Source organism: Panthera onca, chromosome C1, assembly GCF_046562875.1.
Source record: "Panthera onca isolate mPanOnc1 chromosome C1, mPanOnc1 haplotype 2, whole genome shotgun sequence".
Taxonomy (NCBI): domain Eukaryota; kingdom Metazoa; phylum Chordata; class Mammalia; order Carnivora; family Felidae; genus Panthera; species Panthera onca.
In genome coordinates, this window is record NC_138346.1 from 128,869,585 (window position 1) to 128,897,461 (window position 27,877).

General features: G+C 40.9%; 1 protein-coding gene and 1 long non-coding RNA gene across 6 annotated transcripts in view; one reads left to right on the forward strand and one right to left on the reverse strand.

The window, feature by feature from the left end:
- Positions 1-27,877, forward strand: part of AKNAD1 (AKNA domain containing 1) — a 41,521-nt gene that overhangs the window by 5,001 nt on the left and 8,643 nt on the right. For 4 of the 5 annotated variants that reach the window (XM_060623118.3, XM_060623117.3, XM_060623119.3 and 1 more), the window contains 7 exons: positions 1,660-1,699; positions 2,324-2,472; positions 2,566-2,628; positions 7,552-7,682; positions 15,208-15,364; positions 21,342-21,427; positions 24,795-24,892. In XM_060623118.3, the coding sequence (XP_060479101.2) occupies positions 1,660-1,699; positions 2,324-2,472; positions 2,566-2,628; positions 7,552-7,682; positions 15,208-15,364; positions 21,342-21,427; positions 24,795-24,892 (724 nt within the window). The remainder of the gene's footprint in view (positions 1-1,659; positions 1,700-2,323; positions 2,473-2,565; positions 2,629-7,551; positions 7,683-15,207; positions 15,365-21,341; positions 21,428-24,794; positions 24,893-27,877) is intronic. The other variant, XM_060623122.3, reaches the window with a different exon arrangement.
- Positions 745-27,485, reverse strand: LOC132671819 (uncharacterized). Its single transcript, XR_013557459.1, has 3 exons — positions 27,276-27,485; positions 24,535-24,644; positions 745-866 (listed from the first exon to the last, which is right to left on the reverse strand). It is a non-coding gene; the product is annotated as an uncharacterized LOC132671819 (long non-coding RNA).

Here is a 27,877-nt window from a genome sequence, read left to right on the forward strand (position 1 = left end):
GTTTTCTTTCAGAGCATTTATCTCAGCCTGCTTTGGATCATAATAATTTGGAAATATCTGTTTCTTCCACTAGATTTGAGTACTGTGGAGGGCAGTAACCTTGTCTTCATCTTTCCATTGCCTAATTCCCCTAGGGGATTGGCCTTGTGTCTTCTATATATTACACCCTTAGTTATTAACACTAAATCAGATCAAATTAAGATCTTTAATAACATAATCCAAGCTTGCTACATTGGTAACTAGTTAGTACCATTTTTTAAATGCTTATATTGGGATTTTTTTTTTTTAAGTAATCTCTGCACCCAACATGGGGCTCGAACTCACAACCCTGAGATCAAGAGTCACAGGCTCTACTGATGGAGGCAGCCAGGAACTCTCAAAGACCAAATTTTGTTAATGTTTAATTTATACTATTTCCCCTTTCCTCATCTCCCCGTCCCCCCTTCTCTCCCAACACGTTGAGGCTCAGGGCCTCAATTATTTAAGATTCGGTGGTGAGGTAAATTCACATTAATGATCAAAGTAAACATTTCAGTTCTTTGGCACTTTGTCAGGACAGTATGATCTTTCCCTGAAGCTTTGTATGAAGGGCACTCTGGACTGAACACTCTGTGCCTGTTTCCATTTCTACTCCTTCATGCTTCAACTCCCTTCTCTAGCAACTGAATGCTCTGGGAAGCTTGAACAGAACCCCTCCCCCACCCCCACCCTACCCCTCCCCCCCTCCCCCCCTCATACCTGAATCTAGCAGCTCCACTTGGCCTTGACTGGAATGTTTCTCTATGTCTGACATTGGCAAGTCTCAGGGGTCCTCATCCTGCTTGCACCCACCCCTGGGTGCACAGGGGTGCACAGTCCTCAGTGCCCTGAGGTTAGCAGGAACAGAAATGGATATTAGGCTCACCTCTCTCTGGCAATGGAAGTCTAAAGTCAGGTGTCTTATTTTCTCTTGTCCTGCTAATGGAGGTTGGAGAACTAGACTCTATCAGTTCTCTATCTGTCATACAGTTGAGATATTCATAATAACCAAAGTCTAATTTGACCACCACCATTTAGCTCTCTGGCACTAGCATGTTTCTGAGCTTTATGTGTAGACTCTCAAGGTGAGTCATCTGGAATTTAAGCTCCTGTCCTGTTAGCTTATGGCAAGTAAACAAGCACTATCATGACATACATTTTGGAACTTAATGCATACTATTTTATATTATTCTCCAGAATGTGGCTACTGTGTGCATGGTGTTAGTGAGAGTACCAGTGACAGAGCTGGCGACAAGACCAACAATGGCCCCTGCCCTCATGGACCTCATGGTCCAGTTTTAGGAGAAACGTTTCAGTGTTCCCCACAATAGTATCAAACATGGTAGTAGTAACAGATATGGTAATATCTAACACTTAATCCTTGTAACAACCCTAGAGGTAGGTTCTATTTGTACCCTTATTTTATTGCTGAGGAATTTGAGGTTTACAGCGATGGAGTCATTGCCTTGGGTCACCTGGGAGGTAAGTGTCAGAGTGGAATTCAACCTTGGCTTTGGGAGCCCAGCTCTTGACACAACTCTGGGCTGCCTCCATGATGACCACAACATTTTGGATCATTTTGAATAATGGCGTCACCGATCTGTGTCAACAATAATGTTTTCTTATCCTTTAATTGTGCAGATGGAGCCCACAATACATATTCACCAAGAACATCTCACAGGTACCAGCATTTTTATTTTATTTTATTTTATTTTATTTTATTTTATTTTATTTTTACTATTTATTTATTTTTGGGAGAACGCAAATTCAAGGGGGTGGGCAAAGAGAGGAGAACAGAAAATCAGAATCAGGCTCTGTGTGGACACGCTGACAACAGCAAGCCCAATGTGGGGCTCAAATTCATGAACTGTGAGATCATGACCTAAGCCAAAGTTGGATGCTCAACTGACTGAGCTACCCAGGTGCCCCACTAGCATTTTTAAACTTCTGATTTAGATATACATTTTGAAAACTTTTTTTAAACTTTTTTTTAACGTTTATTCATATTTTGAGAGACAGAGCATGAGTGGGGAGAGGCAGAAAGAGAGAGGGAGACACAGAATCTGAAGCAGACTCCAGGCTCTGAACTGACAGCACAGAGCCCAATGCAGGGCTCGAACTCACAGACAGTGAGATCATGACCTGAGCTGAAGTTGGACGCTTAACTGGCTGAGCCAGGCGCCCTGAAAACTTTTTTTTAAATAGCAAATGGTGATGGTTGCCACAGACTTCTGTTTTTAGTACTTCATAAATCTGCAGTGAAGTTGAGATGAACAGAAGCCAAAACTTATTCTCTCTTATACAGGAATAGAATCCGAGACAAGTCTCTTTAAGGTGTCATCAACCTCTCAGAAAGACCCTTGCCCAAGGTCTTCTTACATATTTCAAAAGATAACTGAAGGGAAACAGATGTGCCAGAAGTTAAAAGAACAGACTGATCAACTGAAGACTAAAGTAATATTTTTAAAGATTATGACCAATAGAAGTGACCAAATTCAGACATAAGACATCATGCAATTAATGAAATATTGCATTTTTTCACTACAGGTACAAGAATTTTCCAAAAGCATAGCACAGGAGTCTCCTTGTCATTTGCAAGACAAGAAGCTGGTAAAAATTTTATCAAGTTTTAAACATCTTTGTTAGGGAATTTGATGTGCATAAGTATGAATGACTTTATAGCACCATGTTTCCTCTACACTGGGGGGCATAGAAATGTTCTGGTGGAAATGTTTTGCTGAAGATTAAGGGCTGTGACCTCCAGAGGTCTAGCTTTGTGTTTCACATATGTTGTACCCTTAATTATTAATGATTAATGAATTGAATTAAGACCTTTAATAATCTATTTCAAGCTTGATATATTTGGTAACTAGTACAAAATTTTGTCAATGTTTAATTTATACTATTTCCCCTTTCCCTCTACCCAACCTCTCAACATGCTGAGGTTCAGGATCTCCTTGATTATCTGGCTCAGGGGTTTGTGTTATAGGAGCTAAAAGAGCTTAGAGTTCTATTTCTATGTGTATTTATCCCTCGTTCATTCTCAGAGGAGTCTATTACTTATGGCTATTATTCCTCAGTGGCCACCCAACAATAAATCTGAGACAATGGTAGGCTTAAGAGAATAACATGCCAGCTGTTATACAGGGCAAGTCCATCCAGAGTTGATGGGTCCTGGGGGATACAGATTATAAAATTTGCCAATATCTGACAACTCAACATATAAAACTTTGAAAACTCAAACCTGATCTTAAAACTATGCTTTTCAGATGAAAATCTGTGATTTTCACATCCTTGCTTGTTGTTGCATTTAATCAAATCACTAATTTATATTGTAACCACAGTTCATCAGTGCCAGAGTTGTGGGAAGTTGGGGTGGAACATGGTAATGGGGCAAAAAGCTGAGATTGTTAGAGCCAGAAATGTGCAAAGTCAAAGATGTCATTCAGGCCACTGGGTCAGCAACAAGGCAGGTGGTCAGAAGTCCTGATGTGAAGGAGCACGAACAAAGCAATGGCAGGCTGTGCGGTAGAAACCAGACAGTATAGACAGAGGAAAGGAGGACTCAAATGTTAAGAGACACAGTTGATCACTCTCATTCATCTATTGTATTAATTAAATAACTTATTAAGTAATTAATTAATTCAACATATACTTATCAGGTACTTCCTATGTCCAAGACTCTGTACCAGGCACTAGAGATTTGGAGACAAAGAAACAATTTCTTTTTCAAGTGGCTTACAGTCTCCTGGGAACAGATAGGTAAATAGACAAGCAACACGAAGCTTGAGAAATAATGCTAATGGCAGCTTAGAAGCGGCTCACCCTTGACAGTTAGAGGGTACTTTGCAAGGCTCCCTGGAAGTGACTGACCTCGGAGTTTGGCACTGTAGGATGAATATGTATGAGATTGACAGGGTAGTTACAAAACAGTGGTCCAAGAAAAAGAATCACCAGTCACAATGGCACAGGGGACAGAAAACCCTGATGGGATGAGGAATCGTGTGGTACTGTAATTAGCCAGATGGAATCCAGGGTTCATGTGGTGAAGAGGAAGGGACAAGACAAGGACTATTCATGAAAGACCTCTAAACCATGCTAAGAAGATTATATTTCACCCTGAGTTGAGTGAGGGGGCAACACTGGAGGACTGAAAGCCAAGAAATGGTGAGCACCATGGGGGCAAGACTTAGGGACAAAGCCTGGCTAGGAAGCCATACTCCAGGTAACAAGTTATGAGCGCCTGAACCAAAACTAGCAATGAGGATGGAGAGGGGGACAAATCTAAGAGTTTAACAAAGTGGTTGCACATTAAGAGGGGAGAAGAAAGGAAGGGAGGAGGCTTGGATGAGTTTCAGATTTCTAGCGTGGGCAACCAAGGCCAGGACTAAAAATGGAAGATCCAGTTCCTAATGGGTGTGGGAGGCAGGCAGGAGGCAAGGTGCCAAGTTCATTTTGAGGTCCCTGTAGGACATCCAATTGGAAAGATCCAGTAGGCAATTAGAGCAATGGATTTGGACCTCAGAGGAGTTGCTTGGGCCAGAAATGTAAATCTGGATATAGTTGTGGGTTGAAGCTATGAAGTATATGAAGTTTACTCCCAGGCAAACCTGCAGAGTAAGCAGTAAAGAAGCCCAAGGAAAGAATCAGCAAACAGGGGCAGGTAAAAGAGGGTTCCTCAAAGGAGACTGACAAGCAGTGACCTCAAAGCTCAAGGCAGACCTGCAAGGGGAAGAGCTGTAAAGCCAAAAGAAAAGAAGGGGGTATGGGCCACAACAACACATGTTCAAATAACAGGAAAAAAAAAAAATCAAGAAGTGAATTGGATTTGGCAACCAAGAGATCATGAGGGACCTTGACAAGCCCAGTTTTATTTAATGAAGTGATTCTGTAAAAGCCAGATTGCCGGAGTGAAGCAGTGAATGATAAAAGAGATATCAAAAAAGTCTGGTTTTGGGGTGCCTGGGTGGCTCAGTTGGTTAAGCATCCGACTTCGACTCAGGTCATGATCTCACAGTTCGTGGGTTTGAGTCCTGCATCGGGCTCTGTGCTGACAGCTGAGAGACTGGAGGCTGCTTCAGATTCTGTCTCTCCCTCTCTCTCTGCCCCTACCCTGCTCACACTCTGCCAAAAATAATAAATAAATATTTAAAAAATTTTTTTTAAAAAGTCTGGTTTTCAGGAACTGGGAGAACACAGATTTTTAAAGGGCTGAGCAAAGCAGAGGGAACTGGTTCAAGGCACTAGCCTTCTGAGGCCCAATCCAGGAAGTTTCCCCTTGATGCTAGAGGATATGAGGGGATTCGTATTAGGGCAGAGATGAGAGTCAAGGTGATTCCTGACAGTGTCAGCCTTGGCCTGAGATTTCCAGGCCCATTTGATTCAGCATTGGAAGAAGGCCAGAGAGGGCGACACTAACCTGCTCAGCATGAACAACACAACAGAATGGAAAGCATCTGGATGTTGGAACAGACAATGTAGTTCTATATACTGGCTGTATGATCTTAGGCACTTCCCGTCTCAGAGTTGCCATGAGGATTACATGAGGTACATTTACAGCTAGAAAACTGTGCCCTATCTTCTTCTGAGATATAACACAATTTAAATCCCAAGATCTTAAATTATAATTTGTAATTGACTTTCTTTTCTCTTTCCTTTGAACACCTAATTCCTTCTTACGTTTTCACTATCTGCATGCTACCAATTCCTAAATTCCTGGTCCTACTTTCTCATCTACAGCTCCAAATGTTTGTGTGTATCTTTACTTGGCTCTCCCACTCTTGCTGAAAATTCTACATGTCCAACATTGACAGCTCCATTCAAATCTGTTAGCCTTTCCAAATTCCTCAGTTTAGTCAGGGGTTCACATTCTTTCCACCTCCCAAGCTAGAAACCTGAGCATTGTCAGTGAGATTTACAGTAGTACCAGGCAGGGTCCTGGCAGGAACTAGATGGTTTATTCCGATGGAACAACTGAGGGGAGTTTAATAAGGCATCATTTTACAACAGCGTGGGTAAGGTTAAGGGAAACCAATAAGGGACAGAAAGCATCTCATAGAAGGAACAGTGGGGCAGAAAGGAAGGAGGAAGAGCAGATATTGGAGCCTAGGGAGAGTAGCTATAATGGTAGGAGTAGCTGACAAGCTCTGCTTTTGGTAGAGAGACACAACCAATCCACTGGGATACAGGCAGGAGGACATCAGGGAAATAAAGACCCCTACCTCATCTTTCTTCATTTCCTCTCTTCTGCCATTGCTTTCCATTGACTGAAACCAATGCCAGGGTAGGGGAGCCTATTGGTGCAGTCCACTGAAGGTCAGCTTCCTGGCTGGGGCACGGAGAAAGATGGAGGACAAATCTGGGTGGGGGGAACATGGAAGACATCTACCACACTTGCCATTTTTTATGCCCTATGGTCAATATGTTTCCAAACTTGGAATAATAATCAGATTTAATAATGATGATGGTGATGATCCTGGCACTAAGCATTAACTCATTTAATTTTCACAGTATGAGGTGAGGGCTATTATTGTCTCAGATGAGAAAACTAAAGTTTAGAGTTCAAATTGACTAAAATCACAATAATTATTAGGTGAAAGAGTCTGAACTTGAACCCTGGGGTGTCTGATCCTGTAACCCTATTGTTGTGTCCCTCCAACCATCCTTTCCTCTCCATGTTCATGGACACTGCCTGGTCCAGGCCTTCCTGAGCATCCTTCGAGCCTGATGTAGGTCTCACTTCTTCCACTGAGCCATGGCAAAGTGCCATGGCAAAGTCCTTGAATCCAGTTTCTTTTCCCAACTGGAATAAAATCCCTGAGACTGATGTAACTTTTGTATCTCTCACACATTTAGCCCAGGGCCACGTATAGGCAGTGCTCAGGGAATATTTAGCTATTGGGGCTGCAGTGTTGAAGCCTCTATACATCAAGACCAGACCTTAACCTGCACCATGTAAGTGTTAATCTGCACGAGGCTGCATGTGTTGACGTCTAGAAGACCCATTTGAAGCTCTGGCTAAACTTCCTAATGCCCCATCCCTCCAAGTGCCATAGACTCAAACTCAGATCCTCTAACTTCAGTCCCTTTTAAGGTCCTTGTGGCTTCAGACATACCTCCTAGAGCTCCAATTTCCTCCCATATACAATCGAGATAATAAAATCTACTTTGCAACATTTACAACACTGATGTGTGGATTAAGTAAGATAATGCTCAGGAAAGTGCTCTATAAGCTAAAAGCCATTCTGCAATAGCACAGGACTATTGATATCCTATTAAGGAGTTCAGAGGCCTCTGAGTGGGCTCTGGGGAAGAAATCAGAAGTCGCCGTTTTGAAAAAGCTGTGTGCTAGAAGGGCATTGTGAATGTGGAGATGCCTGGGTTGCCTCTGTTTTAGATGTCAGTCTCTGAAACAAAACAATTGCCAGGAGAAAGATGGTGGCTTCATTTTGAAACTACTATAGTGTACACCCTCCTTGTATTTTGGGGGGAAACAACCACTCATGCGTGATCCTGGTGACTTTACTGCTGCAGGTCCTGGAGAAACTGCAGGGACATCTTGAACTACTGGAGCAGGAGTTTAGGGACAACAAGGAGAAGCATCTGACTTTGAAGCAAATTCACAGGCATGAATCCCCAGCTGTTGGTGACTTTGATCCAGAAAGGTCAGGCTTAAACTGTGTGAGGTGGAGGGGTCAGAGGCAACCTCCTTCAGGTGGGATTCCGATGTGGCTGCTGGCTTAATGCTTGCACAGCCCCTGGCCTAGGGTCAGCAAAAACTGTGCCATCAGTGAACAAGTGTTAGCGCATGAGACAAACAGTGTGGAACTCCCGCTACGTATAAGGTCCTGTCCTGGGCACTGACCCAGGTGGAGTCCTCCACATGAACAATTGTCCCCCAGAGGAGCGATTTTGTACTACAATCCTGCCCTTTGTTGTGTGTCATAACTGGTTCTGAGACCCAGAACAGTGTAAGAAAATCCTGGAAAGGCTCACACGCTAACCCCAGAGGGCCTTCTCTCTAAGCTCCTTGTGTCCTGGCCTTCATCCCACTCCTTCCTCTGTCTCCCCTGCCTGGTTCTTCTGTCCTTCCCTTTTCCCCCCTTTTCTTTCCTATCCGCAGACAATTCCAAAGGGGCAGTGGGTATGAGAGGACCATTGCTAGGTTGGTTAATGTGGGGGTGAAGAACCCACAAAGCCTGATAAATTTAGGGAAAATATTAAAGCTTAAAGTCAAAATGACTTCTGAGTTAATTCACATTAGAAACTTGGATGCAATTGGGGCGCCTGGGTGGCGCAGTCGGTTAAGCGTCCGACTTCAGCCAGGTCACGATCTCGCGGTCTGTGAGTTCGAGCCCCGCGTCAGGCTCTGGGCTGATGGCTCGGAGCCTGGAGCCTGTTTCCGATTCTGTGTCTCCCTCTCTCTCTGCCCCTCCCCCGTTCATGCTCTGTCTCTCTCTGTCCCAAAAATAAATAAAAAACGTTGAAAAAAAAGAAATAAAAAAAAATTAAAAAAAAAGAAACTTGGATGCAAACTCACTGAAGTTTCCAACTGGCCATTTTTATGGCCCTGTGCTCCTCTCTCTCCAATCCAAACAATTTTAAGATGTATTCCAGGACTCAAGGCTAGGATTGTTTCCATTTAATTTCCTGGTATGAATTAAAAGAATCCATTTAGGAGACTTAATCTCTGTAAATTCAACTCTTTCTATTCATTGCATTTTAACATGGAATCTTTCTTGATGCCAGATTACTTTAATGGTTTATATTTCGGCACTAGTGTCCTGAGGTATTTTTTCCAAAGTACAATTTCACCTTTTCAAAATGAATGAAATCTCTGTCTACTGTTATTTCAATACTGAGTAATTAGACAGCAAGGATGAGGTTTTAATATTGATTTTTTTTTTTTGCCCAAAGGTTTATTTTGTTTTCTGGGAAAAGAAAGATCTCTACATACTTTCACTATTTATTTAAAAACTAATAGAGTAAGGATATTTATTTTCCGAGGAATCCCACTTGTCTAGGCAGTCATTTTAAAGTTGGGCCTCTGTGCACATTAAGACCAAAGTTATGCAACACCTTATTTATATCCTAGTTACACCCACAGTGTGCTGGACCCAGTATAAATCAAAAAAGTTTCAGCTATAATTATGTCCCATATACAGGAAAAGCTTTCAACACTGGGGCAAGGGAAGACCCAGTCTCTCCGAAACTCGGTTAAAACCACCTCAGAGCAAGCAAGGCTGCTCGGTTTGACACTGGTCCTCTTGTTCTCTCATGGGCATAATGTGGCAGTGAGCAGAACCCCATACAATTAATTGTCCAGAACCTTCTAAGTGTTGAATCTAAAGGCCACTGTAGATGGCTTTCTGCAAGGGAAAGAATTCTGCAAGTTCATTGACTAATTACTTGTTTAAGTCTGCTATGTGCTCTTATTAAAACCTTATTGGGGCACCTGGGTGGCTCAAGTAATTAAGCATCCGACTCTTGATTTCTGCTCAGGTCATGATCTCGTGGTTCATGAGTTTGAGACCTGTGCTGACAGTGTGGAGCCTGCTTGGGATTCTCTCTCTCTGACTCTCCCATGCACTCTTTCTCTCAAAATAAATAAACGTTAAAAAAAAGCAACAAATATATTATTGCCTTTAAAAGGTAATATGCAAAAATAATTCTTTTATTTCATGCATCTTGTTTGTCAGAATGTAGTCTGATAGTCATTTCACACGCTGACCCCAGAAGTCAAGGAGTCAAGAAATGGGGTTCTGCCTCCACCAATCCCTCTCTCTGATATTATCAACATACAATCTTCTGCTTTACGGAAAAGATCACAGAATCCCTCAAAAATGTCTTTTCTCCATCTCCAGGTCTGCATGTTTTCACCTCCTCTTTCTTCCTTCACTCACCTCCAACCCATCTGGCCCTGGACCTTGGGCCCATTTCTTCCCACTACCTTCAGGTCTATCTCCACCATTTCAGAACTTCCTTCAAATTTTCAGCCTCTCCTTGTCCTCTGCTTAATTCTCATTTGCCTGCTAGATTAGAGCATATTTTCCTATATTTTACTTGATTATCAACAGTTTTCCATGCATAGATCTTTGTCCCACCGCTTGCTGAGTACAGCAGCCTTTCCCACGGGATGAAAAGGCCACTTTTATCATATAAAAAACCCTCCACATATAGATAGGACTGGTTCTCTTCCATCCCATTGATCTGCGTTTCTATTTCTACCTTAACCACACAGTTTTAAATTACTATAGTCTAGGGTTGCCTGGGTGGCTCTGTCGGTTAAATGCCCCACTTTGGCTCAGGTCATGATCTCATGGTTTGTGAGTTTGAGCCCTGTGTTGGGCTCTGGGCTGACAGCTCAGAGCCTGGAGCTTGCTTCAGATTCTGTCTCCCTCGCTCCTCTCTCTCTGCCCCTCCTCCACTCATGCTCTGTCTCTTTCTCTCTCAAAAGTAAACATTAAATAAATAAATAAATAAATAAATAAATAAATAAATAAATAAATTACTATAGTCTAGTGTATATTTTGACATATTTCTTCTTTAAATTTTCTTTAGCTGTTCTTGAACACCCTTCTTACTAATAAACTTTATAAATAGCTCACCAAACCTCCTTAGGGACATGCCACTCGAATTTTGTTCAGAATTGTGTTGAATTTACAGATTAGAGAAGAGTTGAAATCTTTGCAATGAGTAGTCCCATCCAGGAGCATGTTTCCTTCATGCAGATTTCATGCATGTTTTGTTAGATTTATTCCTACCTATTTTGTAGGTTTTCTCAGCATTATTAACAGATGTTTTCTGTAATTGATATACAGGAAATAAAGAAAAACAATATATTTAACTTCTGCTGGGCTATCTTATGTATTTCTGTTCATAGTGTTTTTTGATTAGCTGTTGATTGTCTTAGTTTTTAGGTATGACAATCATAGCATTTGAAAATAATGACAGGTTCCCCCAACTCCCATTTCCCCCTAAATATTTATACTTTATCTTTTCTTCCATGATTCTTATATATCATATTTTTTAATCAATTTATTTTATTTGCTAGGTTTTCCAAAACAATGTTAAATAATACTAGCAAAAGCAACCATTCTTTTCATATTCCAAACAGTAATGGGATTTTTTTCAAGTATGACTCTTGCTGTAGTTTCAAGAAGATAAGTTTATCAAGAAAGTTTTCTTCTATTCTTGATTTACTAGGATTAGATTTGTTTTTTTAATGTTTTAATGTTTACTCAAATGGGATTTAGAAATCTATTTAGTTTATTTCCTAACTCTATTAATATAATAATAAAATGTATTAATAAATATCCTAATGTTTAGTTATAGAATGGGAAATTTTTCCCTTTTCTTTTTATGTTTCAAAAGGGTTAAAGTCTTACTAGAACTCACCCATAATCCCACTTGGATTTGGTGCCTTTTGGGCTGGTGGATTTTTTATTGTTTTTTCTATTTTTCTCTGGTTAGTAGTTTTTTTCCAGATTTCCTACCTCTTTTTGAGTAGATTTTAACAATTTATGTTTTTATAGAGACTTGTCCATTTCATCTAGATTCTGAACTGTATTGGCATCAAGTTGTTCAATCCCATTTGATTTAAAATTTTTCTTCTGGTATATTTCCTTTCTCATTCTTAATGTTACTTATGCTTTTCAGTCAGACTTTCCTGTGGTTTCTTTTATAGATATTTTCAAAGACAATGTTTTATTTTATTAATCAAATTCTTTTAAATTATATTTATTTCTCCTTTTGGGGGGTTCATTTGGTAGTTCTTTTTTCTATTTTCCTGTTTTGGATACTTAGTTTATTGATTTTGAACTTTGCTCCCTTGTAAATGCATGCTAAAGCTATAAATTTTTCTCAGAGTACTGCACTAGCTACATTACATTGGTTTTATATGTTTTTTTCACATTTATTATTCACTTATAGAGTATCCTTAATGTCTATTAACCCAAGAGTTAGTAAGATGAGTGTTAAAATTTCCAATTAGTTGTTTGTTCTTGTTGTTGCTATCTTTTTGTTATTAATTTCCAGTGATCAAATTTTTAAGACTTTAATTTTTTAAGACTTTAATTTTTAAGAGCATTTTTCATAGGAAAATTGAGAGGAAGATACAGAGATTTCCCACATACCTCTGCCTGCACACATGCATTATCACCATTATCACCCCTCACCAGAGTGGTACATTTGTTACAACTGATGAACCTACACAGATCCTAACTGTTCAAAGCCCATTTTCTGCATTAATGGTTTACTGTTGGTACTGTACATTCTATGGTTTTGGACAAATGTATAATGACTTGTATCCATCTTTATAGCATCAGAGAATTTTCACTGCCCCAAAAATCATCTGTACTCCACCTATTCATCTCTCTGTCCCCACCCCAACCCTTGGCAACCACTGATCTTTTTACTATTACTATTTATTGCTTTTTACTATTTCCAGAATGTCACATAGTTGGAATCATGCAATGTGTAGACTTTTCAGATTGGGCTTCTTCCACTTAGTAATATGCATTTAAGTTTCCTACATGTCTTTTCACAACTTGATAACTCATTTTTTTTAAGTGATGAGTAATATTCCATTGTCTAGATGTACCATAGTTTATTTATCCATTCACCTCCTGAAGGACATCTTGGTTGCTATCAAGTTTGACAAGTATGAATATAGTTGCCATAAACATCTGTGTTCACGTTTTTGTGTTGACATAAGTTTTCAACCCCTTTGGGTAAATACTGAGTGCATTGGATTGTATGGTGAGAATATGTTTAATTTTTTAAAAAACTGTCAAACTGTCTTCCAAAGTGGCTGTACCATTTTGCATTCCCACCAGCAGTGAATAAGAGTTCCTATTGCTCCACATCCTTGCCAGCAATTGGTATTGCTAGCATTCCATATTCTGACCATTCTAATAATGTATAGTGGTATCTCATTGTTTAAATGTGCATTTCTCTGATGAACTATAATATGGAACATCTTTTCATATGCTTATTTCCCATCTTTATATCTTCGTTGGTGAGATATCTATTAAGGTCTGTAGCACATTTTAAAATTGGGTTGTGTGTGTTTTTTTATTGTTGAGTTTTAAGAGTTCTTTGTATATTTTGGGTACTAGTCATTTATCAGAAATGTCTTTTGCCAATATTTTTTCCTGGTCTGTGGCTTATCTTCTCATTTTCTTGACATTGTCTTTCTCAGAACATAAGTTTTAATTTTAATGAAGTCAAACTGATCAATTATTTCTTTCAGGGATAATGCCTTTGGTGTTGTATCTCAGAAGTCATCACCATACCCAAGATTATCTAGGTACTCTACCATGTTATCTTGGAGTTTTATACTTTTGCATTTTACATTAGGCATGTGATCCATTTTGAGTTAATTTTTATGAAGGATATAACATCTGTGTCCAGATTCAAATTCTTTTTTCCACATGGATGTCCATATGTTCCAGCAGCAATTGTTGAAAAGACTATCTTTCTTTGCTCCATTGAATTGCCTTTTCTCTTTTCTCAAAGATCAGGTGACTATAGTTATGTGGGTCTATTTCTGGGTTGTCTCTTCTGTTCCACTGATCTGTTTGTATAGTCTTTCACCAATACCACACTGCTTTGATTGCTGTAGCTTTATAGTAAGTCTTGAAGTTGGGTAGTGTCAGTCCTCCAACTTTGTTCTTGTCCTTCAATATTATGCTGGCTATTTTGAGTCTTTTGTCTCTTCATATAAACTTAGAATCATTTTGTCAATAGCCACAAAGGAACTTGCGGGGATTTTGACAGGGGTTGCATTGAATCTATAGATTGAGTTGGGAAGAATGGCCATCATGACAATATTGAGTCTTCTTGTTCATAAACATGGAATATCTCTCCATTTATTGAGCTCTTTGATTTCATTCATCAAAATTTTATGTTTTCCTTATACAGATCTTGTATATATTTTGTTAGATTTATACCTAAGTATTTCATTTTTTGGATCTTAATGTAAATAGTACTGTCTTTAATTTCAAATTCTACTCGTTCATTGATAGTATATAGCAAAGTGATTCACTTTTGTATATTAAACTTGTACCCTGTAACTTCTCTATAATTGCTTATTAGTTCCTGTTTTTCTGTTGATTCTTTTGGATTTTCTACACAGACAATCATGTCATCTGTGAACAAAGACACTTTTATTTCTTCCTTTCCAATCTGTATACCTTATATTTTCTTTTCTTGTCTTATTGCATTAAGTAGGACTTCCAGTGCAATGTTGAAAAGGAGTGGTGAGAAGGGACTTCCTTGCTTTTTTCCTGATCTTAGTGAGAAAACAGTGATATAATTATTAATGATTTGGAATTTGTTGAGATTCTTCTTTGTGGATTAATATAAGGTAAATTTTTATAAATGTAATGGATTTGAGGAAAATGGGTTCTTCCTGGGTAAAATAGGTATTTATATTTATAGATACATTTACACATATACATATATGTATACATGTATATATATATATGTGTACAGATGCATATAGATGCAGCTTGTTAATCAAATTCTTCAGATAGTTCATTTCCTTCCTCTTTTCAATTGATATAAATCATTATTTCCATAGAATCATAGCTCTTAGAACTGTAAAGGATCTCAGGGTGCCTGGGTGGCTTCGTCGGTTAAGCATCTGACTTCAGCTCAGGTCATGATCTCTGTGGTTTGTGGATTTGAGCTCCATGTCGGGCTCTGTGCTGACGGCTCAGAGCCTGGAGCCTGCTTCCAATTCTGCGTCTCCCTCTCTCTCTGCGCCTCTCCCACTTGTTCTCTTTCTCTCTCTCTCTCTCTCTCTCTCTCTGTCTCTCAAAAATAAATAAATGTAAAAAAAAAAAAAAAAAAAAAGAACAGTAAGGGATCTCAAAATAATTAGATCCAGAGATCCAGATAAGCAGAGTATTGTTTTCCCATGTTATAGTTGAGACATTGGAGGCACAGGAAGATTAAGTGATTTTCCCAAGGATACACAGCTAATGAATAACAAAATGAGGATTAGAGCCCAGGCCTTTGGAATGAAACTCTAAACAGGATGCATGTCAGGGCGGGTGTCCATTATCCTTCCTGTCTGAAGCCAAACCACCTTAATAATATAGACCAATGCTATATTCAAGAACTGTTGTTACTAATTAGAATGTTGACTGCATATCCAATAAGATGCTTGTTTATGTTTATTAGAGAAGTGGAAGGTGAAATCTTCAAGTTGGAGATGCTACTTGAAGATGTTAAGGAGAAAATTAATAAGGGCAAATATACGTCAGCCGTCTGTCTTCCCGGGAGTTCTCCAATCATCCCTGATGAGTTGGCATCCACATCCTCTCCACCCTCAAATGAGGTAATACAGCAACCTACAGCCTAATTTTATGCCAGGAAAAGATGTTTTTTATGCATTTATAGAATCCTAATTCATGAACTCATGAATTCTATTTTAATATCTCATGGAAATTTAACTTTCCAAAGTCCCATGGAACCAGCTTTTAAAAATTAGAAGCTATTTTAAGTGTTGGTTTTTGAAATATCTTAATAGTTTAAGATGTAACAACTCAGTTTAAACTGATGAACCACTGAAAAGCTATTTCTTCTGGATGAATAGCAACATTTTTGTGGATCGTGCCTGGAAGAAATAATTTTTCTTCTTAATAGTTTTATATTCCCTCTTCTACATAAAGAATAACATACTCAGCAGGAAGAACTATTTTCCACGAGTCCGCTTCTGCATTTTCCTTCTCTCAAGTTCAATTCTTTTGGATTGTTTACATATGCAAGATTAGGAATTCAAATCAATCACCACCCAGTATTTCTACACTTTTTGTCTTTGTGGCCTCAACTATCAGAACATTCAGACTAAATTAAAATTCTGAGAAACTGAATCATCTGGATAATTGCCTTAAATTGACTCTTTTGTTTCAGACAGAATTTGCCTGTGGCTGACATTCAAAATCTGAATAGGTTTTTGTTAGAGTTAAGAACAAAATGCTGAAGATTATATAAATATCAGCCTTGCCAGAGAAGTGCAGTTGCCCCTTCAAAACAACCTGCCCAGCAAAATTTCATCCATTTATATAACCTTGACACAATGCCTCCCCATCCCAGGCAGAATTCTTTGTTCAGACCTCTGTGCCCCCACAGCACTGTGTCTCATTTGTCCCTGTGCCTTTGTACCTATCTTTTTATCCCAAACATCTGACTAAACGCCTGGTGTAGCATGAATGCTCTGTATAGTAACCTCTGGGCCCTTGTGGATTTAAGAGTTTCAACACCTCACAACTGTCTCCAAGGTTCACAGCACTTTATGCCTCCAGTTCTGAACCTGAACTAGCTTCCAGGTGGTGCGAGGGAGCCCAGGAGCCAGCTTAGCCTTTCGCCCAGCAGCTCCCTCAGGTCTGGGTTTGCTCTCCTTTATTTGGTCCCAAGTTTACAGCACTTGCTGTGAAATAATGAGAACTCTGTAACTTTGTGATAAATAGCCCTGAAAAGAGAGTCTACTGCTAGGATCATTCATTCCTTCATTCATTCAGGTACTTTTCAGGTATTGGGGTATAACATAAACAAAGCAGGGGCACCTGGATGGCTTAGTTTGTTAAGCGTCTGACTTTGGCTCAGGTCATGATCTCACAGTTCGTGAGTTTGAGACTGGGATCAAGCCCTGTGCTGACAGCATTGAGCCTGGAGCCTGCTTCAGATTTGGTGTCTCCCTCTCTCTCTGCCCCGGCCCCACCCCTGCTCACACTCTGTCTCTCTCAAAAATAAATAAACACTAAAAAAAAAAAAAAAAAGCAGACAAATTACTTGCCCTCAAGATGCTTACATTTCTGTGAGGGACACATACAATAAACAAAATTAATGTGTGGTTACAGAATGTTAAAAGTGAGATGCATTTAACATTATACATTCCTGTGACTCTGAAGCCGAACTGCCTGGGTCTGAGTACTGGCTCTGTCACTCATCAGCTTTGTGACCTCGGGAAAGTTACGTAACCCTCTCTGTGCCTCAGTTTCCTCCTCTGTAAAATAAAGATAATAAGATCTGCCCAAGCTTCCAAGTCCTCTTCTGCAAAAAGTCTCTGCAAACTGTAAAGCTCTGAACCAACAGAATTATTGTTTACTTCTCATTATAATTTTGTTATCATTTTAGGCCCACAGAGTTTTAATCCCAACACTTCCAATTAATTTATAATGAAATAACCTCAAGTGTGGTCCCCAGACCAAGAGCATTAACATCACCTGGCAGCTTGTTAGAAATTGGCATGATGCTACAGTGTCAAGTTAATATAAGTAAAATATGTGAAACAGAGCCTGGCTCATAGAAAGCATACTACCTGGGTGTTAGCTTTCGTGACTATTAAGTAATGGAATGTGACCAAAAGTCACTCACTGTGGGAGGGCAAAGTCACTCGGGAGACATGGTCAGGGAAGGTAAGATTTGAATTGAGTCAGTTGGGAGGGAGGGATGAGAAGGCAGTAGGTAGGTGAGGAGTCTGGGGACAAGGACTCCAGGTAGGATGTGATGGTGCCTTAGGGGTGGGGTGGTGATGCTGGAGCCCTTGGTGTCCTTTCCCATGGGAACTGATTGGAGCCCTTTCCCCTGGGACTGCAACCCTAAAGGCAGTCCCTCTGTGTGGCTCCGTGGATTCCCAAGGAACACTGGGGCCATCCTTTGGAGCCCATGTGGGCGTGAGGGGACAAAGGGCACCCCGGCAGGAGGACCCCCTCCTCCGAGGGGCTTGGTGGCCTGGCCCCACAGCCCTGAGTCCTCAGCCCTGCAGGCCCCCCTACCAGCTCCCTCAACACAGCGACAGGCCCCTTCCTTCTCAGACAAGTTCCCAGAGGAAAGAGGGAGAGTGGCCACATGATGTCCCCATCACACCCTACCTTAGGTTGCTCCTTCCCATTATCCCAGGAATGCTGAAATTAAATTCCCACTGACTGTTAGGCAAATAATCCCCCAAAGTGAGACTCTCACGTAGCCTAAGAACTGATTCTAAAAACTTCCTTAAAAAACAAAAATACCAAAACCCAAACGACAACAACAACACGGAGTAACTAGATCAAATGGCCATAAGGTTGTCCTCTGATTCCAGGGTCATGTCCAGCAGCCCAGTCCTGCTTAGTTCAGTTCATTCGGCTGAATCTCTGACCATAACCAGTGTTACTTACTGAATGTGGCTCTGAAACTGGCATTGTTGAGATCACCTGGCTCTTATACTAACACCTTGGGTGTTAGTGCTGGAGACAGCTGCTGGTATTGCTAATGTTTCCCACTCTCTCAGCACTCAGGAAACACCAGTCTGAGGCACCTGTTCTAGATCAGGGCTTCTCCAACTGCAGTGCATCTAGGAATTGTCTGCAAATCTTACTGGATGCAGGCTTGATTCAGTGGGTCTGGGGTGAGCCTGCAATTCTATAGTTCTAACAAGCTCCCAGGTGATGCCAATACTTCTGGTCTGGGGACCACACCTTGAGAGTATTTCTTTTCTTTTTTAAAAAAAATTTTTAATGTTATTTATTTTTGAGAGAGAGAGAGAGAATAGAGTGTGAGTGAGGGAGGGGCAGAGAGAGAGAGAGAGAGAGAGAGAGAGAGAGAGAGACAGAATCCAAAGCAGGCTCCAGGGTCTGAGCTGTCAGCACGGAGCCCATGAACCATGAGATCATGACCTGAGCCAAAGTCTGATGCTTAACCAACTGAGCCACCCAGGCACCCTGAGAGTATTTCATTATGAATGAATTGGGAGTACTGGGATTAAATAACCCCCCTGGGTCTAAAATGATAATGACAAAACTATAATAAGCAGTAAACAGTAATAGTTCTGGTGGTTCAAAGCTCCACAGTTTGTGAAGACTAGGCAGAAGAAGAGTTGGAAACTTAAGAAGGTAAGATTTGCCCAGGACAAATATCACGGGACACTGGATCCCCCAGTTCAGGTGGGGGGCACCTGCCTACATTCTGCTCATGTAAATCTGCCTTAAATGTGAAGTGCAGGGCAACCCCTGTAGGCCTAAAAGTGAGAACTGATGAAAGAAAACACAGGGAAAACCCTTTATTTTTTAACTATAAAAATGATTCATGCTTACTGCAAAAAAAAAAAAAAAAAATTAGAAGGTAGAAAAAAAGTATAAAGAACATTTCACGGAAAGAAAAAGCATAGCTAATATATTAGTGTGTGTCTGCCCAGTCTTTTTTCTTCTCTGCATACATATAAATTTTTGCAAAAATGAGATCATACTGTATGTATTGGTGTTTTATAGATGTTTTTTAATGTTTATTTATTTATTTTGAGGGGGGTGGGGTAGGGGAGGGGCAGAGAGAGAGAGGAGAGAGAGAATCCCAAGCAGGCTCCACACTGGCAGCACAGAGTCCGATGCAGGGTTTGATCCTATGAACCGTGAGATCCTGACCTGATCTCAGGTCATTGAGAGTCAAATGCTTAACTGACTGAGCCACCCAGTCAGGCTATACATATAGTTGCCCCATACGTATTGTTTTATGATGCTTTTTTTCATTTAACATTCTATTGTGGGCATCTCAACAATCACTTAGAATAGATCTATAGCTTCATTTTTAAGGATTCCATTGTATTTCATTATACCAATTCATTTAACCAGTCCCTTGTTGATGGACATTCAGGTTTTTTCCAGTTCTTTGATACGATAAACACTGCTTCAGTAACATCATTTTATATGCAAGCTTTTGGCCATACTTGATATTTCCTTAAAATAAAAACCTAGGAGTGCAGTTAATGGTTCAAGAGGCACAGAGTGCAAATTCTGATAAGCTGGCCCTTAGCAAGGTGGTATCTGTCCCAGCTGTGCACGGGAAAGGAGATGTGTTCACCTGAGTGCACCCTGGGTATTTTTTTCCAACCTTTGCTAAAGTGATAAGTGAAACCAGTTTCTCATTGTTTTCATCTCTATTTCTTTGACTATTTATGAAATTTAACTCATTTTCACGTTTCTTGGCCATTTGACAACATCAACATTTTAACTAATATTTGCAAAACTGAAACCGCAGCCACTTTTTTAAGGCAGACATATTGAAAAATATTAAGAACCAATAATGTTCAATATTGAGGTTTTTATTACATAAAGTGCTCTGACAAATGCACAAAGGAGTAGTAAAATTATGGTTAATAACACAAACATATGGGTAAAGGTTCAAATCCCAGCTCTGCCACTTACACCCTGTGTGACCTTGCCAGGTTGTTTAAATCCTCTGAGCCTCAGATGATTAAAAATGGGCATTAAAATGGGCACAACGTTTCAGGATGGTGGGAAGGAACAAAGGAGGCTGTATGAGAAGCACGTGACCCAATGAGTGATCAACAAATGGTTGTTTTTATTAATAGGGAAACACTGAAACCCTCCAAAAAATTAATGGACAAAGGATATGAACTAAAAGTCACAAGTAGGAAACACAGCCAGTAAATAAGCACATGGGAAAATGTTTATCTCCTTTAATAATAGAGGAAATGCTAATTAACACAAGGTGCCACCTTCCCCTTCTTGAAATTACCAAAAACATTTTCAAGGATAATTCCTGATGCAGAGGAAGGTGTGGTCAAACTGAGCTGCCCACATTTTGGCGGTTGTGTAATTCTTACCACGTTTGTGGAAAGCAATTTGGCAATATGTATCATCATGCAAACATGTTCACAACCTTTGACCTAGACATTTCCTAAGGAAGTAATTCAAAATATGGAAAAAGCTATCTGTACAATGATGCTTATGCCAGCATTGTTTATAATGGCGAGAAGAGCATGGTTTCTGTTTACATAAAGGGTAAAACCATAGTAAAAAAATATACACGGGGCGCGGGGGTGGGGGCGGCGTCAGGCCTTTTCGGTGAAGTAGTGTAATTTCTCTGTGTTAAAAAGGGACATATAGACACTTTAAGCCTCTAAATGATTTCTAAATCTCATTTTAATTCAGTTTAATGCATTTCTTTGGAAAAGCTTTTAGACCTCTACTAACAGTGGTCAGATTGATGGATTTAAGTATCTTCTTAAATCTGTTCATCCCCTGGTGGAGCTTGGGGTCATTTGAAACTAAGGAAAGAAAAAAAGGGGGTGCAGGGAAGTATTCTCTCATCTGTAAACTAGATTTTCAAATGTTTGGAGAAGGAAAGAAACCAAGCCAGTGTTGCGGCCTTCTTTCTCTGAGCCCCAGGCCATTACAACACAGACCCCATCGAGGGAGTGAGAAATCAGAACTGAAGGAGTCCTGGAGTGGTGAGTTTGGCTGCCTCTGTGTGTGAGCAGCAGAGGGATGAGTCACTTCCTCAATCACATCCACATCTGTCTGTGCTTTGTGGTGCAGGAGAACCCCAACAACACCTCAGGAAGGCCCAATCGTGCAGAGACAGCCAGTCCAAGCTGTGCCTGTAGCCACCTGGTCTTTGAATGGTGAGGGCTTCTCGCTGCTAAATTCCCAGGGTGGGTGGAAGCCGGTTCTGGTATAATAGCTCCAGTGAGAGTGGGCGTCAACTACTGGAACAGGTGCCGGAAGCCACTGACCAAGTCACAGAATCACAGATCTCAGGGCTGGGCATGCCCAGCCTCCCTCCTGTTTCACAAACCCTTCTAGCAGTGGCTCGAGTGAGGAGAGCATCAGAGTCATTGGGGAGATTTTTTGATCATGCACATGCCTCAACCTCACCTAGTATATCAGACTCACCAGGGCTGGAGCCCTAGTAGGAATACTTTTAAATCTGCTCAAGATTCTCCTAATTCCCTTGGTTAAGAATCAGGGCTGCGGAACACGAAGGGTGGTTTGTCCTGTAGGCTGCATTTGAACATTATCCACACGGGAGATTATTGGGCACCATTATATAGCAACTTCTCATGATGAGTGAAAATCTTCCCTGTCCTTCCCTCTGTCCCCAGTCCCACTGGAAATAAGCCTAATCCCATGTATAGGGGTTTACTTCTCCCCATTCTTCAGCAAGAAATCTGGAGGTTACAAGCTGTAATTGTGCAAAAAAAAAAGCTATAGATGTAAAATCCTAAGGAGAAATCCTTCGTGTTCTTAAAACTTTCTTTGGCTCGGGGCGCCTGGGTGGCTTGGTCGGTTAAGCGTCCGACTTCGGCTCAGGTCATGATCTCACCGTCTGTGAGTTCAAGCCCCGCGTCGGGCTCTGTGCTGACAGCTCAGAGCCTGGAGCCTGCTTCCGATTCTGTGTCTCCCTCTCTCTCTGCCCCTCCCCTGTTCATGCTCTGTCTCTCTCTGTCTCAAAAATAAATAAACGTTAAAAAAAAATTAAAAAAAAAAACAACTTTCTTTGGCTCAACTGTTAGGCCATATGGATTCAAAATCCTTTATTTGAAGCTTCTATCAGTTAGTGAGAGGCACCAACTCCAAGCTCAGGAGGCACTGTGGACTTCTGCCAAAGCTTGGCTAATTTACCTTCCAAAGGTCAAGAGTCAAGGAGGGAGGAGCAACCATTCCTTGTGGTTTAGCAACCACTATTACATGCACATAATAAGCTCTAATAGAAGCAGATGACAAGGTCTGAAGTTAGAAAGCATTCCGCCACGGGAATGGGCACTTGTCATAAGTGTTCTACTGAGTTTCCACCCCCTGAAAAAGGAAACAGCATGCTGTTTGTGCTAAATATGACCATGCGTCATCTGGTGTGGACCATTATTTTAACTGACATGCCAGTCATCAGCTTTGACCCTCCTTTTAAATATAGGAGGCAATAGTGATGCCTACTCCCTGAGTCACCACAGGCCCACTATTTTTATTTATTGAGTTAAACCTAGGTTTTGGGATTTTTTTAGATTTTATTAAGTATAATAAAGATAGTTTGACATTTCAAAACCATTCTGATGAAGGATTCAAGGTACTAAATGTTTGTCTTTCAGATTCCTAGTCTAGAACTTCAGATACTCTTTACATACCAAGTCAAGGACCAATGTCCCAGACTAAATTTTCTGTTTTATCATGGACAAGAGGGAAGGAAAAACACAACCAAGTGCGAAATCAGATCTAACAATGCATCTAACACTGGGGTGTGAAGTGAAGATACACATGATTTATAAATTGAAATCTTGGTAAACTACCTAATACTCCGAGGAATTAATTGAACAAAGGGCTATATATACTCTTTGCTCTTCTAAAAGATTTGGTATCTCTCAGACAAGACATGTGCTTTATGAAGCTAGCTGGCCTTTGAGGGATATTTTTATATATATGCAGATCAATGGTCTATATGCTACATATAAAATGCAAATCCCTTTGTGTTATGTCTGATGCAGGATTTGGGATTTAAGAGTCCACTTTAGCTACTCAGTCTTCTTGGAAAACTGTCTTCTCAAGTAGAATTGCCCTTAGCTCTTATGGTTGGCAAGAAGATTTTAAGCGCACAAAGAAGTTTAAAAGAGGCAGAAAAAGAAAGTCATGTGTTAGACTGAACTCACTTGAAAGAGATCCAAGTTTTCCACTTTGGAGAGCAGATGTTCAAATGCCCCGAAGGGGGAGGGTGGAGACAGAAAATGAGGTGTGAGAAAATATGTGACTCAGGAGGAGAGCATGTTTTTCCAAGGAGAGGGGAAGGGCCCAGCTCATCAGCCCCCAACCCCACCAACTCCAGAGCACAGTGGCTCTCTCCACAGAAGGCCGGCCTGGGCATAGGCCTAGGCATAGCTGGGTGTGCTGCATTTGCCAAGCAACTCCTAGGGCTCTCACCCCATCCTCGAGGGGATCAGCCTCATTTCTCACCAGCCACGTGCAGCAGATCTTGGGCACAGTGCCTTCCACACTAAGAATGAGCCACTTTCCCGGAGGGGCTATTACCATATCGCTGGGGCTGAGCAAGGGCTTTGTTAAGAATTGTGATTAACTAGAATTCCTTTGAAGGGGTTAGGATTTCTGTGAAGAAGCCAGGCAGAAGCTACAGCCAAGTCAGAGGGTGTCCTGGTAACTGAAATTGTAAGGCATCTTTCTGATGCCCCCTGGTGGCCTTGTACAGCTAAAGTTAACCCTACATGCTCCCTTAGCTTTTAGCCCCATACACACCGGACAAAATCCACCTTGCTGGGCTTTTTAGACACATTCAGCTTATATTTACGGAGCCAAAGCCACGGGACCTAGTACTGCCATGTGGCACATCTTCTTCCCCTGATAAGAAGTGAATTTGAGGAGTGCCTGGGTAGCTCAGTCAGTTCAGTGTCTAACTCTTGATTTGGCTCTGGTCATGATCTCACAGTTTGTGAGATCGAGCCCCATGTTGGGCACTGCACTGAGCGTAGAGCCTGCTTAAGATTCTGTCTCTCTCTCTCTCTCTCTCTCTCTCTCTCTCCTTCACCCCTACTCATATGCACACACTCTCACTAAAATTAAAAAAAAATCATTTAAAAAGAATTGAATTTGAGACATGAGTATGAAGAAAACTCCAAATATAATTCCATACTTCAAATTTCTATATTGCATATGTGTGCATGATAATTAGATATTATCCTCTGGGGAACAAACCAGATTTACTTTCAACATCTGGTAGACCTGTTCTTACCAGGCCAAGTTGTCGCTGGGTGCAGTTTCTTATAGGGAAGCTCTAAGAAAGGCAGGCAGAAGGGATCTCTGTGTGGAGGACAACATGCCACGCCCGTATCATCCCAGTCTCTGATACAAGAAATTTAACATTTCAGTTTTACCGATACTCTCACGATTTCTATTAGAAGTATGTTAATAAAAAAAATAAATAATAAATAAAAAAAATAAAAAAGAAGAAGTATGTTAAATGTTTATTGGATCTTATGCATCTTTTTTTAGGAAGGAAAATATGGAGAAAAAAGGGCACAGAAGGCCCAGCTGTGGAAGGTGTCCCACTGCCCTTCAAGAAAAGGCACTGCACGCAGACTCAATTCTCAGTAAGTTAAGGGGCCTGGTGCTGTGGGTGCTCTGTCTTCAAGGTCCCTCTCCAGGGGTCTGCCCACTTTAGGCAGACCATCTGCCACACCAAATAGCATTACCCAGACTAGGGTGTTACATATTGTGTTTTTTTGCAAACCGTAAAAAATTAATAATTAAATAGATTCAAACAGATCAAGTGTGGTCAGAGAGTGCGAAAGTGCCCACCTCTGTTTGTGTGGGAGCCACAGGACTCCATGCACTCAGTCGTGCAGTGGCCTTAGTTCTATGTGTCATCCTTGCAGCACGACCCATAATCTGCACCTGGTGAGCTCACAGGACGTGGGAGAGTTGCTGCCAACTTGTCCATAACATTTCCCAGAAGCAAAGAAAATGAGAGCTGGGAGGGGACCTGGAGAGCACCAGGGCATGGAATTCAATGATTTTTAGTCATAGGAGCCTTCCTCCAAAGGTAGTTTAAGCAGAAAAACATCCCTGGCAGAACCGCCCTGGGTGAGGAAGAGGTGAGGCCAAGGCCTGCCTGTTCAGGCAGCTCCTGAGCATGAAAATCACCACCTGAGCCTAGTCTACCCTGTTTCTACGTGAGAAACCAGGTCCGGAGAGCTAAGGAGGCTTGTTTACATTCATACAAGCTGTTAGTCAAGAGCCTTTCCTTCAAGTCAGTATTTTTTTGCTATGTCACATGGAGTTCTACTTCTTCTCTGCAGACGACTCATTTTTTTTTACTTTTTAAATGTTTATTTTTGAGAGACAGAGAGACAGAGAGTGAGCAGGAGAGGGGCGGAGAGAGAGGGAGACACAGAATCCAAAGCAGGCTTTAGGCTCTAAGCTGTTAGCACAGAGCCGATGCTGGGCCTGAACCCATGAACCATGAGATGACCTGAGCCAAAGTCAGACGCTTAACTGACTGAGCCACCCAGGCGCCCACCTCCCTTTTTAAAATTTTTTAAATGTTTACTTATTTTTGAGAGAGAGAGAGAGAGCGAGAGCATGAGTGGGGGATGGGCAGAGAGAGAGAGGGAGACATGGAATATGAAGCAGGCTCCATGTTCTGAGCTGTCAACACAGAGCTCGACACCCGGGCTCAAAATCATGAATCGAGAGATCATGACCTGAGCCAAAGTTGGCCACTTAACCGACTGAGCCACCAAGGCGCCCAGATGATTCATTTTCTGATGGTAATAGTAATGTTTCATTGACTGAACACCTACTATATCAGATGCTGTCACAGAGCTTTCAGAATGTGATCAGAAGGCCCTTGGGGGTCCCTGAGACCCTTTCAGGGGACCACAAGGTCCTCTCTTTCCCAGCTACATATCTGTGCAAAGCCAATACTGAAGGAGATTGAATGGAGGTGCAGCTATGTAATCCAGCCGCCTTCTATTAAGCCAGATATTCAAGACACTTGCCCAAACATAAAATACTGCCTCTTCTAATACTCTTCATTAAAAAAAAAAAATAATAACCTCTTTGCATTAAAAACCTGTTATTTGGTGAGCATAAAATGAATTACTGTTGGTTTTAAATGACATAATAAATAAAATATTTTTAAATGCCTCAGTTTAAAATTCTATTAAAAAAAAAAAAGCCTTGGGGTGGCTGGGTGGCTCAGTCAGTTAAGCATCTGACTATCTCAGTTCAGGTCTTCATCTAAGGGTCATGAGTTCAAGCCCTGTGTTGAGCTTCACACCCAGCATGGAGCATACTTAAAAAATAATAATAATAAAAATAAATAAAGAAAAAAAACTTAAAGCCCTAGGACTCTCCATTCAGTCTTGGGAAAATTTGAATGATTCTGCACAAGCAAAAATGACTTGAAATTTATAAATAGGTACCTCTATACCAGTCCATCATCAACTGACTGTTGTATAATAGCTCTTCTCCAATACAGGGGGAGATTTTTCACCACAGGTGTAAAAAAGGGTGCATATTATGATATATGATAGATAAAAACTGTAATAAGCAGAAGCTCTTTAAGGTCCTCAATTTTAAGAGTGTAAAAGGGTTCTGAAAGAAAAAAAAATTGAGAACTGCTGACATAGTGTATAACATTTAGCTATCCTTATACCCCTGTAAGTAGGAATTATGATTTTTATTTTACAGATAAGGAAATGGAGACTCAAAGAAATTTAATGACTTGCCAGTCAAAGAGCAGTTGTATTATCTACTGCTGTGTAATGCAGTATCCCAAAACTTAATGGTTCAAAACAAAAAACATTTTCTATCTCATAATTCCTATGGGTCAGGAATTTGGGGGCAGCTTAGCTGGGTGAATCAGGCTCAGGTTCTCTCATGAGGCTATGGTCAAGATGTTGGCCAATACTGCCATCATATGAAGGCTTGACTGGACTGGAGAATCTGCTTCTAAGATGGTTCACTCACGTGGCCATTGGCAGGAGGTCTTAGTTCCTCATCATGTGGGCATTTCCAGTAGGTTGCTTGAGTGTCATTATGACATGGCAGCCAAGTGATCTAGGTCTTTTATGACCTAGTTTTGGAAGTTATACACCATCACTACCACTTTATCTGTGAGAAGCAAGTCACTAAGTCCAGTCCACACTCAAGGAGAGTGGAATTACGCTATACCTTTTGAAGAACATATAAAAGAATTTGTGGACATATTTTCAACCATCACAGCTAACTAGCGGTAGACCCAGACTGCAAACTCAGGTCTGTCTGAACCTCATGCTATTGTAATTTCCTTGAGCTCTGGATTGAGAAGGAATTCAATGACTATTGACTGACTGAGATTTGGGGGGGTGGGGTAGGAAAACCATCCCTAGAGCTCATTCCATTTATGACTTACTCTTTGAAAGATAATGTTACAAAGGAGCGTAATCACGAGAGAAGTAAGGCAGGTAGCCCTGACAGATGCTTTGTCACTCGGCCTCATCTCTCCTGGAACTGAGATGTTGTTTGAACACCCAAGCCTGTGTGCTTACCTATCCGGCCCAGGATCTCATGTTCTGGTCTTATCTGGAAGT